Genomic DNA, 21,245 nt, shown 5'->3' on the forward strand with positions numbered 1-21,245 from the left:
AACGTGATAAAATTCACATAAGTCTCAAAACAATTAGACATATAGTATAAAATTGAGGCCGACTTAATATAGTCAAAAACTCTCATTGGAGTCAGGGGTGTGTAGGTCTATCTAGTCACTTAGACCCGAATCCGATAAATTTATAGGCTTTGGCATTATATACATGCACGCTCGAAATAGCCCCGTTGGTTTCACGAATAACTTCTTTTTCTTAATTCAAGAATATAATTTTTTATTCTAAAATAATAACTAATTATTATAATAATTATATCTATAATATAAATACTATTCATTAAAATTATTTCTTATACAGCACACTAACCTAATTATTAATTTATCCTTTATATCAAATCAAAAAATACTTATAGTAATTTTATAAAAATAAAATATATATATATTTTTTTTTACCTTCACTTTATATCACATTAGAAATAATTATCAAATTCTTATTTTAAAAATATAAGTAAATGTAAGAATAGTTATTCATAGAATAAGGGCCTCATTTTAAGTAACAAAGATAAATACTTATTCTAGAATTAATTTTTATTTTTAAAATAAATAATGTCTTAAGAAATTAATAATAATAATAAAATAACAATACAAAATAGATATGTATATTTTGTGATATTATACAATAAACTGTCGAGTGCTATCACAATTATGCACGACTTCAGAAATAATATCGAGTTCCTTGTTCATTTCATAAGATAAAACAAAATTTCCCCTTGTTCAGTTATAGAAACACTTATTTCTTGCAATCTCGAACCTTCACGGTATTACCCTGGCATTTGACACCACAACATGTCACTTGTTGGTCAATGGTTCACAGCCAGAGCAAAGAACTCCAACAGCAGTGTCTCCGAGTTCCATTGTCTTGTAGTTTATCTGAACTCGAGAACAAAAGCATGTCGGCCCAATTCTTTTGCTGCAATTTCAATTCAATGATAACAAAACATTAAACGATCTAGTTCTAATATGGAAAAAAGAAAAGAATGAGTTCATCACGAGGAGATTCTACTATCAAAGGACATGAGGATAGGTTATACCATCCTTTTGGTATTAAAAACTGAGCTCATTGCGAGGAGAAAGAAATGCTTGGCGAAGCTTTAGCTGTGCACTTTGAAGCATCTCAGGTGTGGGAATAACTGAAGCAATTCCTTATGGCTCCTCCTCTGAACAAAAATTTAAATGAAAAATAAAATTAAGACATAGCCAAGGTCAAAAATCAAAATTGAAGCGCCACAGACTTCATATAGGAAAAAAAAATTATCATAGACATGCCCACCTTAATTCCAGTACATCCATTTACATCAAGAGTAGTGAGAGTATTTGAGCAAGACTTCGATAGGGCTTCAAGACATGTATCTGTTACACCAACAATTCCAAACAAGCTGCATATGCATCCCCAAACAAATTCATGTCAGATACACTACTTAGTGTTTTTCTGCTTAACTGGAAACAAGTTATCCTCAAATTACCTAAGAAATTTAAGAGACCTGTAACCTTGTGCAATAGCTAACACTCCCACATCGGTAACCCGTACACACCTGTTAGACAGTATTCGTAAGAGAATATTTTTTCTGTTTTCATCTGACAAAATATAAAAGCAGGGCCCTTAGCCTTGAGTTACCAAGTCAAATTCAGAGAAATCAACACTCTGCATCTCGCTATACAGGAAAGGCCTTTGTCTGTTAGATTCTGACAGCCAGATCAACATGGTATCAGTTGACGGCCTGATTATGTGAAGTAAAGATCTAGATTCCTATCTTTTCATAAGACAGATTCCTATCTAGGAAAATGGATTAAGTACCTGGGCACCACAAAGATCCAGGAATCTAAGATGAGCTAGAAACGCTATCTTTTCATAAGCTTTATCAGTAAAGCTGCACAAAGGAGGGGCGAAGGAATCAATATTAACTATTAACTAACAGTATATTCCTAAGTCAGTCAAACTTCCAGTCAAATTCATGATAAACTAGAAACACTTTCTTTTACATTTTACCTTGAAAGTGCATAGAGGTTCAAACTTTGAAGAGAAGAGCATTTTAGAAGAACCTGTTGCAGTCCGTCATCCGTTAACTTGATGCACCTACAACATAGAGAAAGTTGGAAAGTAGGCTTAGCTGTCATAAGGATAAGTCACAATGAAGTTGCACTTTCTTAGACTAAATAGTGAATAGTACTTCATATTCAGCAGAGTAACTAATAGTAAACATAAGCAATATCATTGTAGTCGGCTCAACATTGGGTGACAAAATTAGGTTAACCAGCTCTAGAAAAAGGGCAGAGAATTGAGATGCCCTGGGGAACTGAAAGGTACTGTAGGCTTTATGCATTAATAAAAAGATAATGATGATCATAGTTAACATGTGTAATGACATTTACTAGAACCCCTCAGCTGTAAGTCCACGTCCTGAACAATGGTTTTAAGCTTACAAAATAATACTTGGCATCATATTTAGCACACACCTACAAACAAATGTCGGCAACAACTACAGAACTTGTTCACTGGTTTTTCTTTTGTCTGTTTGTACTTATATTTGTGCAGCAAAGGATGCAATTTTCATGTCAATTTGCTGAACTAGTATGGAAAATACAATATTACCGAAAGGTAAAATCTATAACTCCCTGCGTCATCATGAATTCTAAGTCAAGGAAATTGTTGCTTGATCTCTAGTTGCATGAGCTTAAATAGTGGCTCATAAGCTAGATCTCTTTCCCATACTGGTTTTCTAGGTTCTAAGATGGCCAATCTAACACCAATGCTGAGAGAACTGGTGACAGCTAGATAGCCAAACAGTACATCCTGCTTAGTCTGCTATGTACTGATGGAAAAAGGCTTTGCCAACAACCCAAACATTTTTCTGCATCAAGACTAATGCAGTAGACCAAATTTGAAAAGGATTGCAGAAAACGACTGGATGTATCTACAACAATATCATGAAATTAAAGTACAAGCCTCCCTGCATTCATATATACCTGGTGATATCCAATTTTTCCAACCCCTGGTAACTATCAGCTATTAGATGCAAACTTCTATCAGAGATTTTCTGCAATTAGACAGTCCAAGGAAATTTACTTTGTCAGATCATATGACAGTCAAGAGGAACTCAAGCAAATCACCAAAAGCTAAGCTGGACAAAGTATCAGTTGCTACATAGCATATACAACAACACTACCAACTAACAAGAGGAGCCATGTTTCCATTAATCTCTACATCAGTTTATGTTCTGCTGTGTATTCATAGAGATTTTCATGTAATGGCCTCATTGGGTTAGTTGAACCTTAGAGATATTTTAAGTCCTTGTTTTGCAGTACATGGAGAGAAATATCATTGATCGCGGACCTTATGCAGAATTGTTGACCAAGTGGAACAATAAAATATGTTATGAAAGAGCACGTTTGCGTTCACATATGGTACTAACGGGCATGGGAGTAAAACAAGCAATCTAAAGATCAATATGTTAACCGGGAAAACAGAAGCAATAATTAACATTGTGCTATTACCTTACAACCGCTCAAGTTCAAGTGAATTATCTGTCTGCAATTCTTTATGATGTTCTCTATGCCCACATCAGTTACCCTGAGCCATCATGTACATAAAGATCATCAGAGGACAGAACATAATGTTCACAACTTTCAGATCTTCAAAAAGAAAAAGGAAAAAAAAAAGAGTTATAAATTATTTATTAAAACTTAAGCAACAAACATACCCAACATTCCAGTAAATAGAGAGAGCCTGCAGATTTGGGCAAATGCTAGTTATAGCTTCAATTCCATAGTCAGATATTTTCTGACAAGCGTTCAGGTTTAGAGACTCTAAGTCTTGAAGTGACTCAGCTCCCTGTTGGGCATTAAGCAACAAGTTTTTAGATTGTGGAATACAATGTCAATTTGCATGGTGAAGCTGTCAAAAGGCAATTGTTACAGAATCACGGATATTAATAAAAAAAATCAATTCCCAATAACTGCAGTCACCTTTGGGATGACATTAGCAATTACAGAAACACTAAAACTCAAAAGGCCCAGCATTACAGTAATCGAAGTAGCAATTACTGGATTAATGAAATCTCATAATGTCAATTAATTTCTCAATGAGATTTCAAACCAGCCTAAACAGAAGAAACACATACTCATATCAAGTATAATTATGATAGTCCTCATTGAAACAGTTATAACACTTTTGGTTCAAGTATCTCGTAGTGGTGCACATCCAGGTGTTGGGTCATGTCATTTACTAATTATTATACATGGCCGTTGGAATAACTTCTGGTGACATATATTTTTCATTATCGTGGGATTATTCTGTTCAAAGAGAGAGTTCCACCAAGTGCCAACACAAGAAAATTTGTAACATACATAAACATCTAACAGCAGATGTGTTGACGACAGATGTTTTACAATAGCGTCATCAATTATCAATTTGAAAATAATCATGAGAAAAAGCTATTGATTCGCACATTTTTATTCAAGAAAAAGATATTTTCTGGACATTCATAAAAACAAAAAATTAGAAATTTATCAAAGGGAACCTATTCACCTTAATAGAGTTGATACGAGCCCAGAAAATAACTCCCCTGGGAGAAGCAAAATCTTTGCCCAGAAATGGGCGGAGAATAATATAGCAGCACATAACTCTTACAAAAGTCATGATCTACTTCAATCCCCCATAGAAACCCAAGTTTTCCTTCTACATCAATGGCAGACATTTCAGAATTAAAGAAAACGCTTCCAGATCAATTCTTGCCCAGGCATATTTCAGAGGTGGATTCCTTTTATAAGTTAATAGAGAAAGATTCGTCAAGGAGCTCATTATTTGCAATGGTATTAGTGTATTACTTTATTTGAGGCTTTATTATGTACAACACTGATGATTGGGCTTTTAGCTTAGGAAGCATTTTTTTTTCTTTTAGAGTGCCCAAGATGTCAAAGAGATGAGAAACAGATAGGACGGTAATTTGGTTGAAATTTAGATGAAAAGGATCATTACTTATCAACTCAATCTGAGATATACTGTATGAAATTATTCAACTACTAATCTATAATGCAAATGGAAAGGGACATGTCTATCTTAATTATGACATCTTAAGAACAAGAAATGAATATTCAATCATGTAAACCAATTAACTTCCGAACTATGAGCATAAAAGACAGAAATAAATTTGGTATTCACCTTGCTTTTAAGAAGGATAAGATGTTTGTCTTCAATATCTTGTGCAAATTCAAGGATAATCATTTTAACATGTTGATATCTTGCCTGCATAGTGCATACATACAGAAACAATAAAACAAACTATCCAAAACTAAGATTTTAGAGGAAGAAATACTGGCAGACATTTAAGTCTGCAAAGAAGATACTACACACCCATTTTAGTCAAAACTTGTAATGCAACAGCAATATATAATTATATATTGAGCTTGAGGTTGAGGGTACTATCTATTTTCTTCTATAATTACAAAAGCTGACACATACCAGTGAAAGCGCAGAAATCAGTCGCTCTCCTGCTTTTTTCATCTCATGTAGATCAAGAACCTATAGTGGTAACTGGTTATAAATAATGTGAGATTAAACAACAGTAATAACATGGCAAATTCTAACAAACAAGAAAAGGTAAAGATTCAAGACAAAAGGGAAGAAGACAGCCACTGATACAGAGGTTTGTTCCTATCATTAGTTCATAATGTATACACAGAGTCAAGTAGTCTAATCCTAGCATGTCCACTTCGGGAGGGCCACCATAGATTCTTGTTGACTGATGAATCTCATAAAGCAAGAAGTCAGGGTAAAATGATATTAAAGAGGATATCCTTTACAAATCCCACATGTTTGTAAGCAAATTAGCCATTGAATAATTCAATTTTTTTAAGAGCTCCACCAAAGAAATAAACATATAATTTCCATCTGGATTACTTCCAGGAGTCCTCAAAATCAGATGAGGGAAACAACATTTCTCTAAATATTACCCGTTCTATCATAAATCTTGAGAAAAAGTAACAAGTATTACCCGATCATCCTTAACTAATGATTTTTCGAGAATTTTAAGGTAATGGTAACACCAAACAATGCAAGAGCATTATGCGTCAAATTATAACATATAAATGCAAGTCATACAATTGTACTTGGGGAACATCTTTCTAAGGTTAGATCGAGATCGACCAACTAAAATTTTGTATCCTTAGTTTGGTTCTACAAATTCAACATCAAACGAGCTGGGTTTCATTCGCATTAGACTATAATACCCGATGCTAGTTTCGAACTGTGCCCAATTTTACACTTCCTCAAATAACTGAGGATCTTGCAAGCAGCCTAGCTGTACACTTCGTCAGCAAATTTTAGTAGGATTCTTCTAAGATTGCGATACGAATATATCCCCAAACATCTCTTCCCCACTCCAACTAACACATCCACTATTATCCCGAATAATTGAGAAGCTTGCAAAGAGATGGATAGAGAATAGACCAACCTCCCATAGAGATGGATTGGAGAGGAGACTTCGGTAGCACCAGGGGCTGACGAGGAGGAGGGAGTAGACGTCGCGCTGAGAGAGACGAGTGCTCACGATCTCCAGCACGCGAGGGACGGTGCTGCGGCACCACGCCGCTCCTATCTCCGCCATGGAAGCCCTCTTCGTCTGCTTACTGTTGCCAGAAGAAACTGTAAGCATACATTAGAAATACGACATCTTAATAAGCCCCCTTTATCTTATTAGGGCCCCCCCGGTCGATGGATAAAATAGAGTTATTCGCGAATTAGCCCCCACTATCTTATTTTATTTATCTTATTCGTTTTATTGCGGACAAATAAATAATTATATATATACACACACTTCTCTCTCTAAATCCTTAAGTGCTCTTTTCTTTACCCTTAATTAACAGTTAGACGAATTGAGGGATTAAATTGGCGATTTTTCTGATTTAATTATGACGTCGTAAATTTGTATTATGTTTTAAAAATTAAATATATTTAGTTTTATACAACGATAAAAAAAGGCTCTATATTCATAATTTTGTATAACTATGTGATGTTTGAGAAGAACCTACTTAAATTATTATTATTATTTTAGTAATAAATTTAATGATAAAAATAATAAAGTTTACACCTTTTAAGGAGTGTAAAATTTAGTTTGAGCTAATCCGTCAGTTCAAGTGTGTCGTTAGATATATGCTAACTCACTAAATATATCTATTGCACGTATTCAACATTTATTCTGTATTTTAAAAAAGTAAATATAAGATGATTATAAGATTTAAGCAAGTGCAATCTAAGATATTATATGTGTGTGATTAATGCATTAACGCATTGTTAATGATATGTCCAGACTGATTTGCACCTAATCATCTCTTTTAAATGTTATTTAATTTTTTCTCTTTAGATTATGATGATAAGACTCTGCGTCGATAAAATAATTTTTCTATTTTATTAGTGATAAATATTTTAAAAACTATTTCATTTCTTTCTACTGATTTAAGGAAATTATATTAATTAATATCTTCTTGATAAGTCATTAGAAAAATTATTTGACCTTGAAACTATTCAATGAGATGATCACATTCAAACACCCCTCTCTACAATTACTACATTCATCAATCAATTTTTGGTACTTCAGCTTTATTATTTAATTAAATAATTCTTCAATTTTCAATTAATGCCTATATCTATCCTTCCATGACAAAAGATCATTTGCAAATTCCGTTGCAGATAATTCTGCGCTCAGGAATTCAGCAGCCAAATCAGCTAATTCATTTTTTTAACAGCCAATCAGGGGACGAGTTAGGGGAAATGTGAAAAACTCCTGCATCCAGTGGTGCATATGATCTTTTCCCTGACTGCGTCTTCCCCGGCCGCCAAAAAGAAAAAAGAAAAAAGAAAAAAAAAAGAGAGTTTAGTCCAAAAATAAACAAATAGAAAAGCCCAAGAACAAATAAATAGATAAGGATTGAAGAAAAAGCGATTATATCCCACAGGAGGGACAATCGCATTAGGTGGGAAGGGAAGTGACGATACCATCTGCAACCCATCTGTCACCGCGTGAACAGGGCTCACCAGCGATCCCGTCACCGCCCGCTTTTTCCCCTCCAAACCATGCCCCTCCCCCTGGATCGATCCCATCGCTCGATCGATCGGCCGATCTCTTATCCTTGAACGGATCCGATTGAGGATCTACGAGTTGGATCGGTTGGGATCCCTTTTTCCGGTGTAGTTTTGGTTATTTGATTATTTGGAATCGAGTTCTGGGATGGCTTCAGTGAAGTCGTCTAGGTCGCGGCATTCGGGGCCGTCGGGATTGGTCTCGGGAGCAGGGGTTTACCAGGCGAATGGGGGAGCCGGGCAGGAGAACGGGGTGCAGCTCGCAGACAAGCTCAAGATCTTCAAGACCGAGAATTTCGATCCAGATGCGTACGTGCAGTCCAAGTGCCAGACGATGAACGAGAAGGTTAGAAATTTCTGTTTGGCTATTTTTCAAAGATTCGATTGGTAATGTGATTTTATGACAAAAAGATGAGTCTTTTGTGGTGGAATTGCGTTTATGACGTGGTAGGGCCGTGAATTTAGAGTTTCTAATGAGTTACGTGCGAAAAAGATTTCATTTTGATTTTTCTTTTAGATCCCTTGAGAGGTTTGAATAAGGCTTTGTAGATTTGCGGGTTTCATTATGGCAGAATTGAGAATGTTTGATAAAATGCTGGTATAGAGGTTTGAGTTGTATGTTATGTTCTACGATCTAAATAATTGAGGGGAGGAAGTGACTGAGTGAGATCGTTTGCTGCTAGTTATCATTGGCTGCAAGCCACCGATAGAGGATCTTGGATTAATGAATTAATGCTACTAGGGTATATTATATTGACCTGAAGGACATTATTAGTTAGAAATGGTGCAATTTGTCTAAGAACTTATTCTTTTTTCATGAGATTTCTTTACAACCACAATAGAGATAATTGAATTGTTCATGTGGAAAGATGCTACGTGGAAGATTTGATGCTATTGTTTAAATGTCAATTATGCTAAGTATAGCACCTGCTTAGAAAATTCAGTATCTTTCAAATTGTTCATTTGGTTCCTGTTCTTTTAATTAGATATAGTTCATTGAATTCTTCTGTAATGATGGTGCATCTTACATTCTATAAAAGGCTCTGTGAATTGACTATTACAGTGATGCTGCTTAGATTCTTGAAGTAAGTTTCCTTTGAAAATTACCATGCACACATATTGTTCTATTATGTTTACATACTATAACCATTGTAAGTCCACCTATTCTATTACGATTACTAGGATGAAACTACTTATTTTGTATGTTCTGCCGGGATTTACCTCCAAGTGGGCAGTTGATAGTTTCATGGTATGTGGTTATAATCAGAATGAGTCAAAAATTAGGGTTCGGTTATTTTGTGTAATTGGTGAGCTCCTCTGCAGGACAAGAACAGAAATTGGTACTCAAATCCCTCCAACACTAGCTCCTGTCTTCTTTTGTGTGTCTTTGCATCAGTGTGTTCATCTTCCACTATCTTTTTTCTTGGATAGAAGATTACTGTCTTTTTATACCTCTTTTTACTAATTATTTAAATGAACTATATGTGGCGGGCTCTTATTTTATAATAACTAGTGTTATTTTCCTCCTAAAAACCTTCTACACCAGTATGAGAATGATTGACAATGCTGCTGATAGTTGTCTGAATGCATGTATTTTCTTTACAGGAAATAAGGCACCTGTGCTCTTATCTGCAAGATCTGAAAAAGGCTTCTGCTGAAGAAATGCGCAGAAGTGTTTATGCTAACTATGCAGCATTCATAAGGTAAGGGATTGCTGAAAACACTTTTAAATGGAATGCCATGATTGGAACACCTTGTAATGTGCATCTTTATAGTTTATATATGTTGTATGGGACCTTCTGTTAAGTAGTCTTGAGAATGTCTTTTATTTCACAATGGCTAAACAGGTTCCTTTTCAATACGCACTTAATTACTAAATGATTGCACTATCATAAGAAGGTCTTCCTTGTGCTGTGAAGAAATTTTAGAGGTTGAGCTGGTACTTTTTTTTTACCAAACAGCCCACTTGAGCTAGTACTTTTATCATCTTCTTTTACTGCTTGTGTATTTTCAAAAGGCTAGACTGGATAATATGAATGGATAATGGAACAGGTTCTTCTTTTATACTGATGGTGTAGCACAGAATCCTTGTCATCAAGCACTTTGTTTGTGCAGCCTATGGATTATCAAAGTAGCACTGCAGTGTGAGATTATGGAAAGGAGTTTCTTATAGAGGAAAGAAGGGTGGTAACTGGAATGATTGGATTATTCTTTCTGAATTAGGTTTTAAGATGATTAGCACTAGTTATTACAAAAATAAATTATAAGATGCAGAACAATAATCATCTAAAGCATATCTAATTAGTACGAGATGCTTGTAATTCAAGAAAGGATGCCAAATTAGCAGAGATATATTATTTGTGACACCTAGATAGTCGTAGGTTATCAACTATAGCCGTAATTTATTTTTAGCTTAATATTAGGCAATGAAACAATTCCTTCAAGATCTGAATTTTTTGCAGGAAGCAGTCTTCGCAACCTAAGGAAAATATTCACCAAATATTCTCCTGTAGTCAAAAAATTATGAAACCAAGTGGAATCAATCCTAACTTCCTGATTTACGATTTTCGTATTCACGCCCTTCGCAGATTCGAACTGCAACTGGAATGAAATTACAATTTAGTGCGGATGATGGTGGTGGTGATGGGTGGAGTGGATGTTAGGGTAATGAATGTTAATGGAGATGAGGGTGGATTGTTGATATAGTTTAAAGAATAAAGACGAAGGAGAAGAAGTGGTCGAGATTCCAAAGAAAAGGAAGGACTCGACAGACGAGGAAAATTAGGAGTTAGGATAGAGCTTGCCACGGTAGAAGTGGTAGGTTGGTGAAGAGGGATGAGGGAGATTAGGGTAGAGAAGATAGGAGGCAAGAAATTAATAATCTAATAGCATAATGATTTTGGCTGTCATCCACACTTTTATAGAGATTAGCCAACAAGCCAAAATACAATTATTAAACCTAATTCTAAAAGATTCTCGCCGATCGCGTTCGAACATACAAAAGATGTTCTATGTCGATGTGAACGCGATGCAAGCGTTTAAACGCGCCCGACCGCGTTCGAATGCGCATTTCACGCTTTCTGTATTTGCGAACATGATGCAGGTGTTCGCAAGGGCGTTCGAACGTGACCCTTTCCGCGTTCGAACGCGACTTAGAAGAATTTTATTTTAATGAAAATAAATAATTAATACAATAAGAAAAGACTCTAACTAAGTGTATCACTTAATTTTTGACTAATATCTGACATTGTACTAATTTGTACGTACACTTGTAGATGGCCTGGTTGGAAGTACCAGATATTATTGCCAAATGTACTGTCTGTTAGCTTAATTTCAACCAATATCTTACATTTTATTAATTTGTACATAGACTTGTTCTCTTATAGATGGCTTGATTGGATATACCAAATGCTTTTGGCAAGTGTACTATGTCTGTTAGGTAACAATTGTACTGCATTGGAGTTTCATTATCTTGACCTTTCATCCTCGAAGTATCATACGTTCTTGGGAAACTGCAAGAAATTTTTATCTGTAGTTTTCAATTTTTGTTAGACAAGCTACACTTTTAGATTGACTTGGGGACATTTTAAACCTTAATCACATTTTATGTGAAATATATGAAAATTACACTAACTATTGAGAATGTCTCACAACATATTTATGTGAAATATATGAAAATTACACTAACTGTTCAGCATCATGCATCTCAAGATGCTGCATCTGAAGTTGTAAATAAGAAACCATCATAAGTAAAAGAACCTTGGATCTTTCCTCTTTTCTTTCCGTCGAAGGTTGAGAGCATGTGTTTTGACATTTTTAAGTGGATGTCAAGATGCTGCATAGCACTCTTAACTTGGCACTTGAGAAGAATATGTCGTGGGATTTATAAACCAAAAATTGATTTTGATTTGATATGACACTCTATATATAAACACAATTTTTTTTTAAATACATGAAACTAAATGGCCGCAAGTGCTTTCCATTTCTTCCATGAGATCATATTACTTTCTTCCTGAATTTTGGCATCATTTTTTTTGTTGGGGTTGGGGTGGGGGTGGTTGTTAGCATTATGGCTAGGAAAAGTTGGAGGTGTGTCGGACATGAAATTTGCTTAGAACTATTCCTTTTAATGCTCTAGAATCTTTTCTTCTACAATGGCTATACTTTTAACTTTGACCTGAATCTTTCCCCTTCTATTCTTGACATCCACAGGAGTTTTATCTCTAATTTCAGTCATGTTACTGCAGGACCGTTTTTAAGCGCCTTTAGAGTTAAGATAATGTTCTCTACCTATTGTTTAGTTATTGTGATACTTGGTAGGCTCTCTTATGCCTCAAGTTGCATAAAGGAATTCATCACTAGTTTTTAGGGGATCAATGATTGCCATTCACTGGAAGTTCTTGAAATTTGAAACTTGCAGAGTCATAATTTGATGTGTAAATCCACCCTGTATATTTGGGAGACGCTAGTTAAAATAGAGAAAACTTTTTCAGTTTTTGACTTTTTTCACATTTTCTCTTCAGGAGGACATGCTTTTCTTTTGATTTTTGTTCTTTTTGTCTTTGTCTGGGAAGTAATCCCCATTTTGGAGTTGATATACTGTTGTCTCATTGACAGAACATCAAAGGAAATATCAGATCTTGAAGGGGAGCTTCTATCCATTAGAAATCTGTTATCTACCCAGACAGCTCTAATTCATGGTTTAGCTGAAGGAGTCCATATTGATTCCTTGACTGCTGGCTCTGAAGGTTCTGCAGAAGATGACATATCAAAAGTTGAAGATCAAGAACCTTCAGATATACAGAAGTGGGCACTAGAGTTTCCTGATGTGCTTGATGTTTTGCTAGCCGAAAGGAGAGTGGATGAAGCTTTGGATGCACTAGATGAAGCAGAACGTGTAGCTACAGAAGCAAAAAAGGGACAGACTCTAAGTAAGGCTGAAATCTTGTCATTGGTGGCTGCTATATCTGTTCATCGTCAACAGTTAGCAAATCAACTCGCAGAAGCTGCTTGCCAGTCCTCAACTCGTGGTGTTGAACTTCGAGCTGCTGCTTCAGCTCTCAAGAGGCTTGGGGATGGCCCTCGTGCTCATAGTTTGTTGCTTAATGCTCATAATCAAAGACTTCAACATAACATGCAAATTATTCATCCTACCAGCACTTCGTATGGAGGAGCATACACTGCTGCTCTCTCACAGCAAGTGTTTTCTGTTATCGCTCAAGCTCTTAGTGATTCTCTGGATGTCTTTGGTGATGAATCATCCTATACTTCAGAATTAGTAATATGGTCTACAAAACAGGCAGAGGTGTTTGCACAGCTTGTCAAGAGGCATGCCTTAGCCTCATGTGCAGCTGCTGGAGGCTTAAGGGCTGCTGCAGAATGCGTTCAGATAGCTATTGGCCATTGCGCCTTGCTGGAAGCTCGGGGGTTGTCACTTTCTTCGGTTCTTCTGAAACTATTTAGACCAAGTGTTGAGCAAGCGCTAGATGCTAATTTGAAGAGGATTGAAGAAAGTACTGCTGCATTAGCAGCTGCAGATGATTGGATTCTTACGTATCCACCATCTGGTATACGTACATCCGCTAGAGCCTCTACAACAAATTTGGGTCTCCAGCCAAAACTTTCAAACAGTGCACACCGTTTCAACACAATGGTTCAGGTGATAAACAGTTTTGATAGCAACATAGAAAAATGGCACTGTTTAATCCTTCACTTATTTTGATATTAACCTTGGGACTCTAATATCAAGGGCACTAAATTTGGATACTCAAACTCTGCTCTATTATCTCAAGTCATGCTAGTTTCAAATCTTTGTTTATGATTGGTCCAATGACTTCAATATGTATCATCTGTTATTCTGTATTCAGATGTTTATGCCTTCATCACCAATGATTTTATTGCTAGACTACCTGTTAATTATTCCTGAATTATGCAAATTTAGCTTGAGAAAGCATGTTAGTCTTCTGTTTATACTGACCTTAGTATACTAGTCTGTTGATCCCTGATTATTTCAAACTATGCGGAGTAAAACACAGCTTGTTCTGTATGTCATTCCTATTATGTTTGCTTCTATTTTTGGTTGGACATGGCTCACCATAGAAATTTTGACTTCATCATATTTTTCTCTTATCCTTTTTCTTCATCATATTTGATCCTCAATGAAGAAGTCTAATTGACTACCGATTGACTATACACAGTTAGTTTATATTTTGCTTTAGCCTTGGAATAATCTTTTTGGTGGCACTTCCTTTCCTTTTCACGATCACCTTATAGTATGTTTCTGAATGAAAATGAAAAATAGCTTTCGTAAAGTAACTTTTTTTGCTCTATTTCAATATCAATATTATGTCTTACATTCTTGGACACGCATCTTTCAACTGGTTCTTATGTTGGTTCTGATGCTTTAGTCATCATACCAGTCTATTCTCATTTCGACCATCATTTGCAGGATTTCTTTGAAGATGTGGGGCCGCTGCTGAGTATGCAGTTAGGTGGTTCTGCTATGGATGGCCTTTTGAAAGTCTTCAACTCTTATATCAATTTGCTTATAAATGCACTGCCAGGTTCAATAGAAGATGAAGCAAATTTGGAAGGTTTAGGGAATAAGATTGTTAGAATGGCAGAGACAGAAACACAACAACTAGCTTTGTTAGCTAATGCATCTTTATTAGCAGAAGAGTTGCTACCTCGTGCAGCTATGAAGCTTTCGCCCATGTACCAGGCCGGCATGGATGATTCTCGTAAAAGAGTTTCAGAGAGGCAGAACCGTGTGCCTGAGCAAAGAGAGTGGAAGAAAAAGCTGCAGCGTTCTGTTGATAGGTTGAAAGATAGTTTTTGTAGGCAGCATGCTCTTGATCTTATATTCACCGAGGATGGTGACACCCATTTGAGTGCAGAAATGTACATTAGTATGGATAATAGTGTCGAAGAGCCAGAGTGGGCTCCCTCCCTAATCTTTCAGGTACTACATTTTCAAATACTTATATTAAGAGGTTTCTAGATCGTTCATCATACATTTATCTTGAAAGTTATGTCTTATTGGATATGATAAATTGTGCAGAAATAACTAAGACAACAAAAGCATCATATGCACTACTTGACAGTTTTAGCATCCGAAAGATTTTTGATGTATTTTGGCTTCCCTTTCAGAATAAAGTCTAAGAGTTCAGTTATTTCTAGGTGTTATAAATTGAAATTGAACTACAAATTTTATTAACTTCTTATGTTGCTTTGCACCCAGGAACTATATGCAAAATTGAATAGGATGGCAAGCCTAGCTGCTGATATGTTTGTTGGTAGGGAAAGATTTGCTACTTTGCTGCTGATGAGACTGACAGAGACAGTCATATTATGGCTATCAGAAGATCAGAGCTTTTGGGAAGATATTGAAGAGGGACCAAAATCTTTGGGTCCTCTTGGCCTTCAACAGGTAAACTTTTCTTCCTTTTCCTCTTTTTTTTTTTTCTAGCTTTACTCTTGACTGACCACTAGCATTTGCTTATTTTGGTTGTTTTTTCCTGTAGTTTTATCTGGATATGCAGTTTGTGATTCTTTCTGGACAAGGCCGATTCTTATCTCGGCATGTCCATCAAGTAATAGTAGACATTATAGAAAGGGCTATGACCGCATTTTCTGCAACTGGAATGAATCCAGACAGGTAATGCGAATGATTATGTATAATAAGTTTTTAACTACCAACTTCTTTTCCTTTTCCTTCACTGATAAGATTGTTTTCCAATCTCTTTTCTTATGTGAGCTGTGTTGTTTTGATGCAGTGTGCTTCCTACTGATGATTGGTTCATTGACGTTGCTCAAGAATATATCAGTAGGATAAGTGGAAAAGCTAGAATTGCCAACGGAGACAGGGAGTTGAACAGCCCTACTGCTTCCGTCTCAGCTTCATCCGTGAGATCCCACGGGAGTTCCTAGTGTGCAGTTTTCTTTTTCTCTCTATAACATGTCCTTGTATAATAAAAACTTGTTTTATTTGTCTATTTTTTTCTTTTCTTCCATTCCATTTTGATATTTTGTGCTAATGTAGGCCATCACTGGTCTGTTTTAGGCAATCTTTGGATCATTATTCTTGGAGTTAGACTCTGTAAATGTTGCTTGTTGGTGTACGGTCCAGAAGACTCCACAGTGTACAATTCTTTCAACAATTTGCTCTTCAGAATTGATCGAAACTTCCTCGTTCTTTTCTCAATTCTTTTGAGAGAATGGATGATGCAATAAATTTCCCTTCTCTTTAGGGAGGAAAAAAGAGAAACGCAAATGGATTATAATTCGAAGTTGCGCAGAAGGATTTTAATTATATAGATCAACGATCTATGTAAAACCAACACGACACCATGATCTAATAATTACGTCATAGAATGATGAGTGCCAAGAGTAATTTCATGCTTGAACGAGAAATCTGTTTCTTTTTTCTTTCATTGCCTGAAGGAAAAAAAATATCTCCCGAGAATGTGCAATGTAATAAAACATGCAATAAGCATGTGATGTGGGGAGAGGATATCTCACATCTGACATTATAATTCAAGAAGAAAATTAGAGTGAATAAAGGAGCAAGAAAGAACTGAAAATGCAACTCCAACTTGAGGTGGAGATAATTCCCAAGGAAACTTCGTTCTTATGTTCAATTATGTATTTCCCATATTTGGGATATTATATGCATCAGAATTGTACTTTTAACGAGTTATAATATGATTAATTATTGAAAATAATGCAACAAAATAGAAGTAAATTGGTAAGACATGCAAATGAGCTTCAAATATAGCTCTGCTTGGTAGAAAGTTCTGATATGATATGATAGATTAGCGTGATTCACAAGTTTAATAGTGCATTACATGTCGTGTCATGAAACCTTAGCAATATCAGCTTCTTGTGAGCTGTCATACTTTAGCAGCTGATCCAGTGGGAGGAAGCGTGGAATCATCAATGCTATAATCAAGCAGAGAAATGCTGCAATTCCAACCCACCAAGCATCATGTGGGATTCCAAGCATTAATTCATCACAAACTGCAACAAGACAAATACATAATGACTAACAGAAGCAGGAGAATCCACAATGGATGGATTCCACCATCTTCACTGTGACTAAAATAAAATTACATGAACAAATCATTTTGTTTATTGAATATAAAAAGCTCTACACTAACAAAGAACTTTGCATTAATAGAAGGATGGATTTCTAGTTCCAGATATTTATAGCCTGAGGATTGCCTTCCTATGAAGATAAGACTTGCATCAATGTGCAATGGATATTGCCTTTTCTGATCTGATGGGTGCTTAGAGTTTTCCCTTCTCTGTACATGCCAAACAATGCGTTTCTTAAGATAAGCATTATCAGTTACTGGTGAAGTTCAAGTGGGTTTGTTAATTCATGGATGCTCAAATGAGGAAATTTGGAAAAGAGTTCTGAATATTGGGGAACCCATGGCCACTACCTACTGCGCTAAATCCTTCCAGGCTGCTAGGAATGTAATCTATACAATATGCTGATGCATAGTTCTGCACCATGAACATGAGCACAAACCATTATTTTGTCAGTCTATATTGAATTTGTATAGAGGTGAAATGGATGAACATGGGGCTGACATACATGAGTGCACAATAATGACAACAAAAAAAGAGTACGAACAACATAATGTTGTTAACGAACATAATGGACGTTAATACTCTATTAGCCAACTTACATCATAAATTCTGTAGTGTGTTAACATTGGCTGTCACTCTACAGAACCATACATGAGATTCTCACCTCATAGGGCTCCTCATTCAATTCTTTCAAAGTAATCATTTTCTTTGTTTTTCAAATCCAAATCTAATCAAGTAAATTTATTTAGGTTCTTAGACAACTTGCATTATGTCATCCGTAGTATGCCTATGCTAAAGAAGAGATTGAAAGTAATAAATGAACTCTCTTTTCTCTTTGATAGATAAACTCTATTCTAAATTTCTGATTTTAAAACCTCAACAACTGGAAACTTTTGCCCCTGTTTTCCCACACGGTAGGTCTATTCTTGAAAAACAGCTATAGAATTCCCAGTCTGATTTCTTTTGTCCAAACTCTTACAACTCCTAACAAATCTCAACCAAGAAATACAGAGTCTCTTCTAATACTTACCATATGCCATTTTGTTTTCTCCCCTAAATATTGTTCTAGATTTGGTCTTCATCAATTACATGTACACTACCAAATAATGTCTAACAGAATGACAATTGCAAATTAGAGCAAATTTATGAATGAGAAAAGTATATACAATGATGTACCTATATTAAATAGCACAAGATCTCTCTCGCGGACATGTGGTTGCGCAACAACACCCTCAGCCTCCACAGTCACAAGAACATATGCCTACAAGCAAACCATGAAATCTCTTCTCACCTCAACCGTAAATTTATCAACTTGAAGCAAAATTCTCTACCAACCGGATCAGAACTCTCGGCCTTAAAGATAAGCTTCTCCGTGTTAAGCAATCTCCTGCTCTTGCCCAAGGAAATCCCCGACGCATTCCTCTCTAATCGGATCGAGAAGCTAGAAGGAATCTACCACACACCACGAGAATGACAAAAGGTCAACATTTATTAGAGCTACAAGAGCAACTATTGATGAAAGAACTCAGTGAGGCAAAAGATCATACAGATGCCGGGTACGAGATCTTGACCTCATACCAAGTCGATTCCTTGAGACCCATTACTTCATAAACGCGCTGACCCAGTTGAAGTGGGAGGGTTTCCTCCCTGATCTCTTTCCCCACATGCAACGGCTTCGTCTCTAAGCTGAAACAATTGGAGAATACTGGGAGTTAGGAGAGAGATAAAACCAAGTAATGCATCAAAGGTACTATTTTGAGAGGAATTTTGAGAGGAACGATACCCATGAGCGAGAGTTAGAGAGGCGAGGATAAAGAGAGGGAGAGAGCGGAGAGTGCGACGAGATCGACGAATCATCGGGAAACTCCCCTGGATTTGTATTGAAGATTTCAAATAAAAGTAAATGGGAGTGGAAATTTCCCACTTCAGCTAGGCAACTGTTGATGCTGACTAATGTTTTCACTTTCTGTTTCTTAGGGTAAATTATACTTTCGCCCCTGAACTATCAATTATTTATGAAATGGTATGACATAATAAACCTCCAAGGTAATAGAATTATTTTGAGGTCATTTTTATGGAGAAAGGAAGTAATTTGTGGGAGATTGATGATTGGGAAATTTACAAATAACATCTTATATTTTGCATTAATTAGCCTAACTAAATATTCCCAGTGACAAGTTTTTTCTTTTTTTTCTTATTTGAGAAGCAGAGCAAAATACAGAAAAGTTTTACTCGTAAGTTGAAGAAAAAAAATATAATTTACATCAAATAAACAATTATTTTTCATTTTACATCAACTAATTAGAAATACCTAAAAATATTCTTTTATTTCACATCAACTAATTATAAAAATATTTTTTTTAAGTTTCTTTTATTTTAGTTTTCTCTTGTAGATAATAACTCCGACTCTGAAACTCATCTTTTGTATCACGGAAGCGTCAAACTTATATTTTAAACTTTACAAAAAAATTTAGCGATGGATAATATAAAGAATAAAATGATCAGTTAATTTTAACGGAAAAAAAATAAGAAATTTAATAGATTAGAACTACAAGGAAGTTAAATAATTTAAAAAATATATATTTTCCCTTGTAAATTTCTCTATCATATGTCACAATTAGTGGTCTACTTAAAGCTTTTAGGAATGAGTACTTTTCGTAGCATTAGAAAAGGCTCAACAAACGACGTCGGTCCTTTTCGAGATTGATTACTTTTTAAAACTCAACTAATTCATTCCTCCAAACATAACCCCATGCACGCATGCATGCATGCGTGTAACCTGCAAGAATGTGAAATTAGAATATATTCTTTGAGCTTTGAGTTGGTGGGGAATAGATGGTGAAGTGCTTCTTCGTCATTATTCATGCTTCCAACCTCCTTTCTTATAGATTTCATGAAGATGAACAGTAGACAACCATATATATATATATATATATATATATTTATCCGTTATAGTTTGACTAAGTTTGTTTTCAAAGTGTCTATCTAAAAGGAAGCATCAACCAAGACGCATGTCTCCGAAGAGTAATGTAAAATGAAACTAGCACCTCTCGAGACGATGTTATGCTCAAATATGTCATTAAAAATTTATTTAAAAAAAGTTAGAGTAGAATTCATCTAATCGATAGAGACAAACTATTTGTCTGACATCTGCCCGGTCTCTCAGGAACCCTTATTCATGTCGTTTAACCTTAATTCTAATACATGCGAAAGAGAGTTTTTGGGTCAAAAATAGCAGCCAAAGTAAATTTCTATGACAAATTTTTGCATGTTATTAGTTCATATTCAGAATAATATTATTATTCAGGGTAGTGGGCGTCAAGTGTGAGGCTATCCCTCTTATATGAGCTCAGTGTCATAATTACAATAGAAAATTCCAAATGTGTTAGCTTTGCAACAGCTTTTATTTGAATGAAAAGGGAATGATACCCAAAGTTGGGTTCCAAGGTCGCCCACCAACGTTTCAAAGCTGCCCTACTGGATCTGCTGTCTTTTATTCGCCACCACCCCACCCACCTATCACCTTTTTCTTAAATTTATTTTACAAATTATATTCTTTATTTTTTTATAATTTTTATTTAAATATTATTTTAGCTAACTAATATCGTTGCTCTATCAATCCTCACTGCAACTAAAGTTTTGCCGAAAAAGATAGTGTATTTAGCCCTCCTCCTTTACCTTTAGCTATTTATCATTTATTAGATAATTATTAAAGAAAGATAAAATTATTTTGTTGGTATTATCCAAGTAAGTGTTAAATTATAAAATAGAATAAAAATATAAGATGTAATTTATAAAAGAAAATTTATAGGAATACTAACTTTGGTGGCATTTTGGTCACCCAATCTACCCAACTACCTGTCCTCCAAAGTTTATAACTAACTATCATAAACCAGTCAATATAAAGTCATTTAAAACATTCTAATCTTTCTACTTTTGTTATAACAAATATTAGTAATATATATTTTTAATATTTGATCATAAGTCTGGATAATGTTATCCAAATGATATTATTAAACCTCATCTAAACCCGGATAAGTGTATCTAAGTTATCTAAGAG

At 35.4% G+C, this 21,245-nt stretch overlaps 3 protein-coding genes across 4 annotated transcripts; 1 reads left to right on the top strand and 2 right to left on the bottom strand.

The window, feature by feature from the left end:
• Positions 1-669: 669 nt before the first annotated feature.
• Positions 670-6,697, bottom strand: LOC140785072 (F-box protein At3g58530). Its single transcript, XM_073132782.1, has 13 exons — positions 6,465-6,697; positions 5,474-5,533; positions 5,174-5,257; positions 3,714-3,844; positions 3,508-3,583; positions 2,980-3,050; positions 2,003-2,089; positions 1,811-1,883; positions 1,631-1,698; positions 1,479-1,547; positions 1,286-1,391; positions 1,047-1,172; positions 670-925 (listed from the first exon to the last, which is right to left on the bottom strand). The coding sequence occupies exons 1-12, from the start codon at positions 6,663-6,665 to the stop codon at positions 1,107-1,109; spliced, it is 1,092 nt and encodes a 363-aa protein (XP_072988883.1). The 5' UTR covers positions 6,666-6,697; the 3' UTR covers positions 670-925; positions 1,047-1,106.
• A 1,235-nt stretch (positions 6,698-7,932) lies between these two features.
• Positions 7,933-16,292, top strand: LOC140784670 (exocyst complex component EXO84B-like). The gene is made up of 7 exons (XM_073132192.1): positions 7,933-8,435; positions 9,695-9,792; positions 12,707-13,748; positions 14,538-15,050; positions 15,330-15,518; positions 15,613-15,746; positions 15,865-16,292. Exons 1-7 carry the CDS (start codon positions 8,238-8,240, stop codon positions 16,016-16,018), a joined length of 2,328 nt encoding a protein of 775 aa, XP_072988293.1. The 5' UTR covers positions 7,933-8,237; the 3' UTR covers positions 16,019-16,292.
• Positions 16,293-16,871: 579 nt separating this feature from the next.
• Positions 16,872-19,128, bottom strand: LOC140784671 (uncharacterized). 2 transcript variants are annotated; one of them, XM_073132193.1, is made up of 5 exons: positions 18,969-19,128; positions 18,733-18,871; positions 18,521-18,637; positions 18,362-18,446; positions 16,872-17,107 (listed from the first exon to the last, which is right to left on the bottom strand). In XM_073132193.1, the coding sequence occupies exons 1-5, from the start codon at positions 19,040-19,042 to the stop codon at positions 16,944-16,946; spliced, it is 579 nt and encodes a 192-aa protein (XP_072988294.1). In that variant the 5' UTR covers positions 19,043-19,128; the 3' UTR covers positions 16,872-16,943. The 2 variants fall into 2 exon arrangements, with proteins under 2 accessions (XP_072988294.1, XP_072988295.1); XM_073132194.1 differs by lacking the exon at positions 16,872-17,107 and adding an exon at positions 17,363-17,394.
• Positions 19,129-21,245: the final 2,117 nt, after the last annotated feature.

The sequence above is a fragment of the Typha latifolia genome, chromosome 3 (genome assembly GCF_019914945.1).
Source record: "Typha latifolia isolate L0001 chromosome 3, TyphaL0001v2, whole genome shotgun sequence".
NCBI classification, from domain to species: Eukaryota; Viridiplantae; Streptophyta; class Magnoliopsida; order Poales; family Typhaceae; genus Typha; species Typha latifolia.